General features: G+C 42.2%; 1 protein-coding gene across 6 annotated transcripts in view; it reads right to left on the reverse strand.

Annotated features, from left to right (window-relative positions):
- The window catches only part of SRGAP3 (SLIT-ROBO Rho GTPase activating protein 3), a 271,415-nt gene that overhangs the window by 143,046 nt on the left and 116,124 nt on the right, over nt 1–12,245 (reverse strand). For all 6 annotated transcript variants that reach the window (XR_007134877.1, XM_047779732.1, XM_047779742.1 and 3 more), the window contains exon 2: nt 2,939–3,131. Coding sequence is in view for 5 of the 6 variants with exons in the window: in XM_047779732.1 (XP_047635688.1) it covers nt 2,939–3,131 (193 nt within the window). In the remaining variant the exon portion in view is untranslated. The remainder of the gene's footprint in view (nt 1–2,938; nt 3,132–12,245) is intronic.

Genomic DNA, 12,245 nt, shown 5'->3' on the forward strand with positions numbered 1-12,245 from the left:
CTACAGCTTCCAGCCTCCAGAACTATAAGAAGTATGTTTCTATTTATAAGCCACCCTGTCAATGGTACTTTGTAATAGCAATCCAAATGGACTACGACTGTGCCCATCCCAGTTTTGCCACTAATTTGCTGTGACAGCTTCGTCAAATCAATTCCCTCTCTGAAACAAATCTCTTAGCCAGAGTGAACTTTATAAACCAAGTAAATCTCCTTCCTCCTTTTCTTCCTCCCTTCCTCAGGCTCACTCACCAACACCCCACCTCTACCTGGCACTGGGCTCAGTGTAACAGGAATAAAATGACCAGATCTGGGCCTCGGTCCCCACACCCTGAGAGGCTATCTGGCATATATGTGGACACTCTTAATAAAGTCTACAAGATAGCAGGACGAGGCTCCTGGATAGCCAAGACAAAGGGGCCAGAACACAGCACAGATCTGTGCACAGAGCTCCAAACAAGAAACAGCCAGGGGTCAGTGCTGCTTGGCTCTAGGGTCAAAGGGCAATCCCAAGCATCCCCTGGAGACTTCTGCTCCCAAAAGCCATTGGGGGCCCTGCCGATGCATTAGCCTTGCGCAGAGGGCCGGCAGCAGCTGCGCTGGCCTGGGCCACACCCTAATTAGACTTTCATAGTGTGTCCAGCAGCCTGCTTGGCCCGGCTGCCAGCTGGGCTCCTGTTCTGTCTGGTGGCCTCTGTTAATGAACCCATGAGGGGCTGACTGAGCTCATTACAGGCCATGCAAGGGAACAGGGGACCGCCCCCCCCCCCATACTTCCACAGTACCCCTTTCCCCCCTCCCCCATGTTCACACTGAGAATAGGAAGGGAGCTGATTCCGAGCGAAGAGGAAGGGGAGGGGCAGGAGCTGAGGCTCCAGCTGGATCACACGGCCCCACAATGGCTCCCAGGACAGCTCAGCCAGAGACATGGGTTTCTGCACATGTGTCTGTGTCTATGGTTTTAGGAGAGTATTCAGTGTCCATGGCTGCTCTCAGACTCCATCCAAACCATTTTCTTATCTCAGGCCAAGAAGGCAGAATGAGAGCGAAGGTTCAAATCTGTTACTAACAACTGGTTCATAGACAGGTTTATACAAGCCGCTGAGTCACAGCTTCGCTGTCCTCACCTCTAAGGTGGGGTGCTAATACCCACCTGGATCAAAGTAAGTGCTCAGTTAATGTTATCATTGTCATTGTTATTAAAAGATGGGTGAGAAAAGGCACCAAAATGTGAGCTTCTCTGTGATAGAACTGTGATTTTTTTCTTCTACTTTCCTGCATTTTCTAAATTGTGTACAACGAACACTTAACTTTTTTCATTGAAAAAAGTACACACATTCTCCAAAAAAAAAAAAAAAAATCAGTAAAAATGAGATTATTCATGAAAGGGCCCAGATAGTGCCTGGGAGGAAGTTAACAGAAGCATCCTCTTGGAATGAAAATTTGAATAGATGAGATTGGAAGGAAAAACATGCATGGTATTTGCAAATGTGTAATAAATTTTTGCCCTTTAATAAAGAAATTTCTTCTCCCCAAATGTCAAGGGAAGAAGGCACAAAAGTGAGTATTTGAATGCTGAGGCACCAATTAAAGGAGGTATGTAGGAGGATTTAAAGGAAGAGCATTCCCTGGCCAGAGCAGAATGCAAAAAAACATACAGAGGAAGGTGGAAGCCACTGACCATTGACAAAGGAATGGATAAACAAAGCGTGGCCTTTACACACAATGGAATATTATTCAGCCTTAAAAAGGAAGGAAATTCTGACACATACGACAACATGGGTGAACCTTCAGGACATTTTGCAAAGTAGAATAAGCCAGTGACAAAAGGATAAACAGTGTGTGATCCCACTAATATGAGGTCTCTGAAGCAGTCAGACTTACAAAGAAATAAAGTAGAATGGTGGGTGCCAGGGGCAGGGGAAGAGGGGATCAGGGCATCATTGACAGGGTGCAGAGTTTCATATTTGTAAAATAAAAAGTTCTGGGGATGGATGATGGTGATGGCTGCACAAGGGTATGAATGTATTAAATGCCACACACCTGTACATTCAAAATGTTTAAAGTGCTAAATTTTATGTAATGTGTATTTTAGTTTAAACCCATGTACGAGGGGAAAAAAGAGATGGAACTCAGAGGAAAGAGGAACAGTGCAGACAGAATAAAGCAGGTTTCTGGTCTTCTGGGCTTGAGGGACATCCCATGGAGAGATGCCCCATGGAGGGGGGACATCTGGGGAGCACGGTAGAGGAGGGACAGATGCAGGGTGGACATGCCCCAGCAAGGTCCCAGCTCCAGCTCGTACTTAGCCGCTGGCCCTACAGGCTCCAAGCTAGGAGGCATTTGTAGCCAGAAGATACAACTAGGTGCCTGCCCAGGAGCCTCCCTCAGTGAAATCAGAGCTTGGGGTGTGAGAAATTAGGATCTGGAGGGTATGTGTATGTAAACAAGCAACTAAGGCAGGTTAAAAGCCTAGCCCTGTCCTCCAGAGGAGTAATTAAGAGGACTGCTTTGAGCATCAGAACCATGGAGAAGAAATGCTGAAGTCATTGTGCTGAAGGAATCACACATGGGCTGGCTGAGCCCCAGATAAAAGAGAACTAGGTAGAGTCAGGATGTCCCAAAAGGAGGTTGGGTGTCTCCTTGGCCCAAATGGAGGCTGGCACGGTGCCTGGTGGGATAATAATAAAAATTTATTGAGCATTTATTGTCTGTGACAAGCACTTCTCTTGGGTCCCTCATGTATTCCTTTCAGCATCTTTATGGGTAGGAACTCTCTATCTTCACTTTACACTGAGGAAGACTGAGGCTTGGAGATGTAAGTCAGCTGCAGACCCCAAGGCCTTAAAAGCACACCACCCACCCCCAGTGAGTCCTTGCCTCCTTTCTGCTTTTCCTCCAGCACTGCCCCCCACCGCCCCAAGCCCCTGGCTCCTTCTCACTTGAATTGGTGCTCCCGGGAGCTGCGGATCTTGGAGGAAAAGCGCTCAGCCAGCTTCTCCAGGCTGCGGGAATACTCAAGTTCGATCTCGGCTTTCCGGCGGAAAAACTCCTGGAGGTCCTGGAGCAGCTGCAGCCTCGACTCGGACTGCTGCTCCAAGCATTTGAACTGCTCCACCAGCTGCGTGCGGATCTCTGCGGGCAGAGCAAGAGCAGGCTGTTAGGTGTAGTGGGGACAGCAGAGGGACCCATCCAGCTCACCCAGTGCCACTGGTCCAGGCACTGCAATTCCAGCAGCCCCCTCCCTACCACCCTACCATCTGGAGCCTCTCTAGGCATTGGGATAATGATTTGTCACATGCCTGGGTTTGCCACACAGTCTAACCCAATGTTTCCCAAAGTTGAAGCACGTACATCACCAGCATGATTTTGGACATATCCACACACCACCATCATACATAAGAAACATATGATCTAGTGCATTCGCTCACTCTTCTTACTGAAAAGAACTTACTTAAAATGTACAGCTTAATGTCATCACATCAAGGGTAAAACTAGGACCACTTGCCATCCTGCTACATATAAAATGGATATAACAAAAACAAAGATTTCATAAAATTCTCTCTAGAAACTACTGCTTACCAAAAGCTCTAAGCCTAAGGTGCTCAGCTTCCATCAACAGGAGAAAAATGGGAAAAAGAGAAGAATTAAAGACAGACTTTCTCCGGATATAGTCAAGACTGAGAGAGGGCTGAGCAGGATGCCATTTACTTGTCGGTTTCAGGGTCACTTAAGGCAATGTCTGTGTTCCACTTTGAATTAAACTGAGATCCATGCATTAACATCTCAGGTACCACCAGAGAATGTAGCCCAGACTTCAGGAAATACTGACAGAGAAAACCAGGTCTTTTGCAACCAGGGCAAAAGTTCAAAAGCAGGGGCTAGAGATAAAAATCATGGCTGAATCACAGTGGTTTTGTCATTGCTGCCCTCTCCATGCACAACCCTTTCCTTGCCACCTATAAGCTGTTCAATAGACCAGTCTCCCCACACTACTTTGCTCACACTAGCTTCCTGCTCAAAACACCCCAAGCCTCCCCCTCCTCCCCCCACCCCGTCTGAGTATTAAGTCCAACTCCTTAGTATGGAATTCCAGGCCACCCACCACCTGGCCCCAAACCTCATCACAAATTCACCCAAATCTCTGGATTCTTCCCCAGTGGACTCTACAAGTTGTTAAGCCAGTGCCTGAGATGTCCAATTCCTCCTGCATAAATGGGCCTCTTGAAGGACTGGAACTCAACTTCTCTCCTAAAAACAACAAAATTCACAACTAAAGCCTGAGCAATCTCCACCCAAATGGACCGGAAACCTTAAAAAAGATATCCTACTCCAGAAGAAAAAGAGGAGGCCACATCAAGAGGTAGGAGGGGCGATTTTGTGATATAAACAACCCCATACCTCCCAGGCAGGAAGACCCACAGACTGGAAACTAACTGGTTCACAGAGACTCACCTACAGGAGTGAGAGTTCTGAACCCCACATCAAACTCTCACGTGTGGGGATCTGGCACTGAGAGAAAGATCCCCTGGAGCATCTGGCATTGAAGGCCAGTGGGACTTGTGCGCAGGAGCTCCACAGGGGGAAACGGAGACCCCATTCTTAAAAGGCGCACACAGACTTTCATGTGCACTGGGTCCCAGGGCAAAGCAAAGTCTCCATAGGAATCTGGGTCAAACCTGACTGCAGTTCTTGGAGGACATCCTGGGAAAACAGGGGTGAATGTGGCTTGTTGTGAGGGAAGGACATTGAAAGCAAAGCTCTCGGGAATATTCATATTCAGCAGTATACCTTTCTCTGGAGGTGGCCATTTTGGGAAAATCTGGCCCCATCCATCAGTCAGAGCTGAGAAGCCCCAGGGAAAACAACAACCCAGGTGGGATCACAGCCCCTCCCCTCAGCAAACAGGCTACCTAAAGACCCCTCAGGCACACAGCTGCCTCTAATCCCATCCAGAGACTAAGCCCCACCCACCAGAGGGATTAGAATCAGCTCCACCTACCAGAGGGCAGGCATCAGCCCCTCCCATCAGGAAGCCTACAGAAAGACCCCATACTGACTTCTGCCACAAGGGGGGGCAGACACCAGAAGGAATAGAGGCTACAACTCTATTATCTGTAAAAAGGTCACCTCACCAAAAACCTATAAAAATGAAAAGACAGAGAACTATAACTCAGATGAGGGAGAAAGGAAAAACCCCAGGAAATCAGCTAAGTGATGAGAAGATTCTCAGCTTTAGATTGTTGATGCTGAAGATGATGCAAGACATTGGAAATAAACTGGAAGCAAAGATGGAGAACTTACAGGAAACACTGACCAAAGAGATACAAGATATAAAACTTAAACAAGAAAAGATGCAAAATACAATAACTGAAATGAAAAAATTCACTAGAAGCAGCCAACAGCAGAATACAGGAGGCAGAAGACCAAATAAGTGAGATGGAGGACAGATTAGTGGAAATTACGGATGCAGAACAGAAAAGAGGAAAAAGATTGAAAACAAATGAAGAGAGTCTCAGAGAACTCTGGGACAACGTTAAACGCACCAACATCCATATTATAGGGGTGCCAGAAGGAGAAGAGAGAGAGAAGGGGACAGAAAAAATATTCCAATAGATAATAGCCAAAAACTTCCCTAACATGGGAAAGGAACCATTCACTCAAATCCAGGAAGCACAAGTACCATATAAAATAAACCCAAAGAGGAATACCCCAAGACACATATTAACCAAAATGACCAAAATTAAAGATGAAGAGAAAATCTTGAAAGCAGCCAGGGAAAAGAAACAAATAACATACAAGGGAACCCCAATAAGGTTATTGGCAGATTTTTCAGCAGAAACTCTGCAGGCCAGAAGGGAGTGGCATGATATACTTCATGTGATGAAAGGAAAAAACCTCCAACCAAGATTGCTCTACCTAGCAAGGCTCTCATTCAGATTTGAAGGAGAAATCAAAAGCTTTACAGATAAACAAAAGCTGAGAGAATTCAACAACACTAAACCAGCCTTTCAACAAATACTAAAGGAACTTCTCTAGGCAGAAAAGAAAAGACAGCAACAGGAAACAAAAATACCACAAATGACAAGGCTCACCAGTAAAGATATATATACAGTAAAGATACAAAATCATCCATGCAAAATTATACCACCAAAATCAGAAATCATGAGATGAGATGGGTACAAATGCAGGACACTGGAAATGAACTTGCAATCAAGAGAACAACAACTTAAAACAATCTCATATACATATAGACTCTTATAGCAAAACTTCAGAATAACTGCAAACCAAAAATCTACAATTGATACACAAACAAATAAGAAAAATCAACTCAAACACAACACTAAAGATAGTCATCAAACCAGAATAGGAGAGAACAAGAGAAGAAGGGAAGAAAAAAGAGCAACAAAAACAAATCCAAAGCAATTAATAAAATGGCAATAAGAACATACATATCAATAATTACCTTAAATGTTAATGGACTAAACGCCCCAACCAAAAGACATAGACTGGCTGAATGGATACAAAAACAAGACCCAGATATATGTTGTCTTCAAGAGACCCACTTCACTTCCAGGGACACATACCAATTGAAAGTGAGAGGATGGAAGCAAATATTTCATGCAAATGGGGATCAAAAAAAAGCTGGAGTAGCAATACTCATATCAAACAAAATAGTCTTTAAAATGAAGAATATTTTAAGGGACAAAGAAGGACATTACATAATGATCAAAGGATCAATCCAAGAAGATGAAATAACAATTTTAAATATCTATGCACACAACATAGGTTCACCACAATATATAAGGCAACTGCTAACAACCTTAAAAGGACAAATTGACAATAACACAATCATAGTCAGGGACTTTAACACCCCAGTTACAGCAATGGACAGATCATTCAGACAGAAAATCAATAAGGAAACACAGGCCCTGAATGATGCATTAAACCAGATGGACTTAATAGATATTTATAGGACATTCCATCCCAAAGCAACAGAATACACATTCTTCTCAAGTGCACATGGAACATTCTCTAAAATAGATCATATCCTGGGCTATAAACCAAACTTCCATAACTTTAAGAAAATTGAAATCATATCAAGCATCTATTCTGACCACAATGCTATACGACTGGAAATCAACAACAAGAAAAAATCTGCAAAAAGCACAAACACGTGGAGACACAACAACATGCTACTAACCAACCAATGGATCACTGAAGAAATCAAAGAGGAAATTTAAAAAATACCTAGAAGCAAATGACAATGAAGACACAACACTCCAAAACCTATGGGATGCAGCAAAAGCCATTCTAAGAGGAAAGTTTATAGCAATACAAGCCCACCTCAGGAAATAAGAAAAAGCTCAAATAAGCTAACTTTACATCTAAAGCAGCTCAAGAGAGAAAAACAGACAAGACCTAAAGTTAGTAGAAGGAAAGAAATCTTAAAGAGCAGAGCAGAAATCAATGAAATAGAAAAGAAGAAAACCATAGAAAAGATCAATGAAACAAAAAGCTGGTTCTTTGAAAAGATCAACAAAATTGATAAACCCCTAGCCAGACTTATCAAGCAAAAAAGAGGGAGGACTCAAATCAATAAAATTAGAAATGAAAAAGGAGAAGTAACAACGGACATCACAGAAATACAAAGGATCATAAGAGGCTACAACATACAACTCTATGCCAATGAAACAGAAAACCTAGAAGAAATGGACAAATTTTTAGAAAAGTACAAACTTCCACGACTAAACCAAGATGAAACAGAAAAGATGAATAGACCAATCACAAGTACTAAGATTGAAACTGTGATTTAAAAACTTCTAACAAACAAAAGTCCAGGACCAGATGGCTTCACAGGTAAATTCTATCAAACATTTAGAAAAGAGATAACACCTACCCTTCTGAAACTATTCCAAAAAATTGCAAAGGAAGGAATACTTCTAAACTCATTCGATGAGGCCACCATCACCCTGATACCAAAACCAGACAAAGATACCACACACAAAGAAAATTACAGGCCAGTTTCACTGATGAACATAGATGTGAAAATCCTCAACAAAATACTAGCAAACTGAGTCCAACAATACATTACAAGGATGGTACATCATGATCAAGTGGGATTTATCCCAGGGATGCAAGGGTTCTTCAATATCTGCAAATCCATCAGTGTGATACACCACATTAACAAACTGAAGAATAAAAACCATATGATCCTCTCAATAGACACAGAAAAAGCCTTTGACAAAATCCAACACCCATTTCTCATAAAAAAAAAAAAAACCCTTCAGAAAGTCAGCACAGAAGGAACCTACCTCAACATAATAAAGGCCATATATGATAAACCCACAGCTAACATCATTCTCAATGGTGAAAAGCTGAAAAAATTCCTGCTGAGATCAGGAGCAAAACAAGGATGTCCGCTCTCGCCATTACTCTTCAGCATAGTTTTGGAAGTCCTAGCCACGGCAATCAGAGAAGAAAAAGAAATAAAAGGAATCCAAATTGGAAAGGAAGAAGTAAAACTATCACTATTTGCAGATGGCATGATACTATACCTAGAGAATCCTAAAGACTCTACCAGAAAACAGTTAGAGCTCATCCATGAATTTGGCAGAGTTGCAAGTTACAAAATCAATACACAGAAATCGACGGCATTTCTACACACTGACAATGAAAGATAGAAAGAGAAATTAGGGAAGCAATCCCCCTTTACCACTGCATCCAAAAGAATAAAATACCTAGGAGTAAACCTACCTAAAGAGGACAAAAGACCTGTACTCTGAAAACTATAAGACACTGATGAAAGAAATCAAAGATAACACAAATAGATGGAAAGATATACCATGCTCGTGGATTGTAAGAGTTAACATTATCAAAATGACTATATTACCTAAGGCCATATACAGATTCAATGCACTCCCTATCAAATTACCAAGGATATTTTTCACAGAACTCAAACAAAATATTTTAAAGTTAGTTTGGAAGCATAAAAGACCTAGAATAGCCAAAGACATCCTGAAAAGGAAAAATGAAGCTGGAGGAATCAGGCTCCCGGACTTCAGACTATACTACAAAGAAACAATCACCAAAACTGCATGGTACTGGCACAAAGATAGAAATATAGATCAGCGGAACAGGATGGAAAGCCCAGAATTAAACCCACGCACCTACGGCCAACTCATCTATGACAAAGGAGGCAAGAATATAATACAATGGAGAAAAGATACCCCCTTCAATAAGTGGTGCTGGGAAAACTGGATAGCCACATGTAAAAAAATTATATTAGAACACTCCCTAACACCATACACAAAAATAAACTCCAAATGGATTAAAGACCTAGATATAAGACCAGACACTATCAAACTCCTAGAGGAAAACATAGGCCAAACACTCTCCAACATAAACGACAGCAACATCTTCTCAGATCCACCTATCAGAGTATTGACAATAAAAACAAAAATAAACAAATGGGACCTAATCAAACTGAAGTTTCTGCACAGCAAAGGAAACCCTAAACAACACAAAAAGACAACCCACAGAATGGGAGAAAATCTTTGCACTTGAATCAACTGACAAGGGATTCATCTCCAAAATTTATAAACACCTCCTGCAGCTTCACACCAAAAAAACAAACAACCCCATCCAAAAGTGGGCAGAAGATCTAAACAGACAATTCTCCAAAGAAGACATACAGATGGCCAAGAAACACATGAAAAGATGTTCAACGTCACTCATTATTAGAGAGATGCAAATCAAAACTGCTGTGAGGTACCACCTTACACCAGCCAGAATGGCCATCATCCAAAAGTCTGCAAACAATAAGTGCTGGAGAGGGTGTGGAGAAAAAGGAACCCTAGTACACTGTTGGTGGGATTGTAAATTGGTGCAACCACTGGGGAAAACAGTAAGGAGATTCCTCAGAAAACTAAACATAGAACTACCATTTGATCCAGCAATCCCACTCCTGGGCATCTACTCAGAGAAAACCATGACTCGAAAAGACACAGGTACTCCGATGTTCATTGCAGCACTATTTGCAATAGCCAAGACATGGAAACAACCTAAACGTCCATCGACAGAGGAGTGGATCCAGAAGATGTGGTACATATACACAATGGCATATTACTCAGCCCTAAAAATGAATGAAATACCAGCATTTTTAGCAACATGGATGGACCTAGAAATTATCATGCTAAGTGAAGTCAGCCATACATGAGACACCAACATCAAATGCTTTCACTGACATGTCGCATCTGAAAAAAGGACAGACTGAACTTCTTTGCAGAACAGATGCTGACTCACAGACATTGAAAGACTTATGGTCTCCGGAGGAGACAGTTTGGGGGGTGGGGGGATGTGCTTGGGTTGTGGGATGGAAATCCTGTAAAATTGGATTGTTATGATCATTATATAACTACTGATGTGATAAACTCATTTGAGTAATAAAAAATAAAATAAAAAATAAATGGGCCTCTTGTCTGAAAAGGTGGCCAATTCCATCTTAGCATCCTTTGGAGAAGTGGGCTTCAAAGGAGCCAGCCCTACTCTGGGGAACTTGAAGGCTTCCCAAGGGGGGCACAGGCAGGAAGTGTTAGAAAGGAATCAGTTTGAGATCATGTTTCCATTCCCACTCTTTCCTGCTCTGCCTGAGAATGCACTTCAGTGTCTCTCCTTTTCCACCTGTCCTTCTCCCTCTTTGCAGAAGAAATACCAACTTCTCCCCCATGCAGAATCTGGCCATGGTACAGTGCCCCAAAGTGTCAACAGACTTTGAGAACAATTCAGAATGCTAGTGCTGGCAAATCTTCTTTAATCTAGGGACCACAAACCATTGCCACTCAAGGTGTTGTCCATCTCACAGCAGCATCAGAATCACCTGTATGCTTATCAGAAACACAGAACCTCAGGGGCCAACCCAGACCTTCTGAATCACAACCTCCATTTTAGCAAGATCCCTGGATGGTCCTTGTGCAACTTAAAATGTGAGGAGCATTGCCATCAACCACTCTACCCACCTCATTATGAGAAGCATTTCCCATACTATCTGACTTTTTATTTTTTATTTTTTTAGGGCCACACCCACAGCATATGGAAGTTCACAGGCTAGGGGTCGAATCGGAGCTACAGCTTCCAGCCTACGCCACAGCCACAGCAATGCGGGCTCTGAGCTGCATCTGCAACCTATACCACAGCTCACAGAAACACCAGATCCTTAACCCACTGGGCAAGGTCACGTCCTCGTGGATCCTAGTTGGGTTCGTTAACCACTGAGCCATGAAAGGAACACCTGACTTTTTATTTTTAGTAATTATTTATCCAATTATAAAATATTGACATTATTTTGATGAACTGTGTGGATAAATCAACCTGAAGAAAGATTCTTAGGGTTTTATGGTCAAAGGAAATTTTTTAATATTTATCTCAATTTACATAAAATTGAAATATTTTGGATAAAAGTAAAATAGAGTAACCAATTTAAAAGTTCAAGCATAAAATATATTAAGGTAAAATTCTGTGAAGGGAATTAGGAGTTCAAGAAGGTAAAGTCAGGAACAATGTATATGTAAAATTTCTGACTTGTACAGGTAATTTTTGATGAGTGGTGGTGGAGACCAATGTATTGTGGTATTTACCTTACAACCTGGCAATTCCACTCTTGGATATATATCCAAAATAAATCACTGTTTACATTCACCAAAAAAAAATATGGAAAAATACTCATAGACGCTTTATAGAAGAATATTAGAAACAACCCAAAATGTCCCGTAAGAGTAGATATGATTTTTTTTTTTTTTTGCTTTTTAGGTCCACACTCACAGCATATGGAGGTTCCCAGGATAGGGGTCTAATTGGAGCTACAGCTGCTGGCCTACAACACATCCACAGCAATGCCCGATCCAAGCTGCGCCTGCAACCTACACCAGAGTTTATGGCAACACCAGATCCTTAACCCACTAAGCAAGGCCAGGGATTGAACATGAAACCTCATGGTTCCTAGTCAGATTCGTTTCTGTTACACTATGACACGAACTCCACGATGTGATTTTTTTAAATGTGAGGTATTCATTTGGTGGAATACTATACGACAAGAAAAAATGAAGTACTGCTACTGGCTTAGGTCTCCTTGTGTTAACTGAAAGAAGCAAGAAAAAATGAGATCATGCAAAAGTAGTTTATGGCAACAAAGGTGAGAGAAACAATCACCTTTTGGGGGGTATTGACTGAGAGGGGCAGGAGGGCACATTC

This window comes from Phacochoerus africanus, chromosome 1, assembly GCF_016906955.1.
Source record: "Phacochoerus africanus isolate WHEZ1 chromosome 1, ROS_Pafr_v1, whole genome shotgun sequence".
NCBI lineage: Eukaryota > Metazoa > Chordata > Mammalia > Artiodactyla > Suidae > Phacochoerus > Phacochoerus africanus.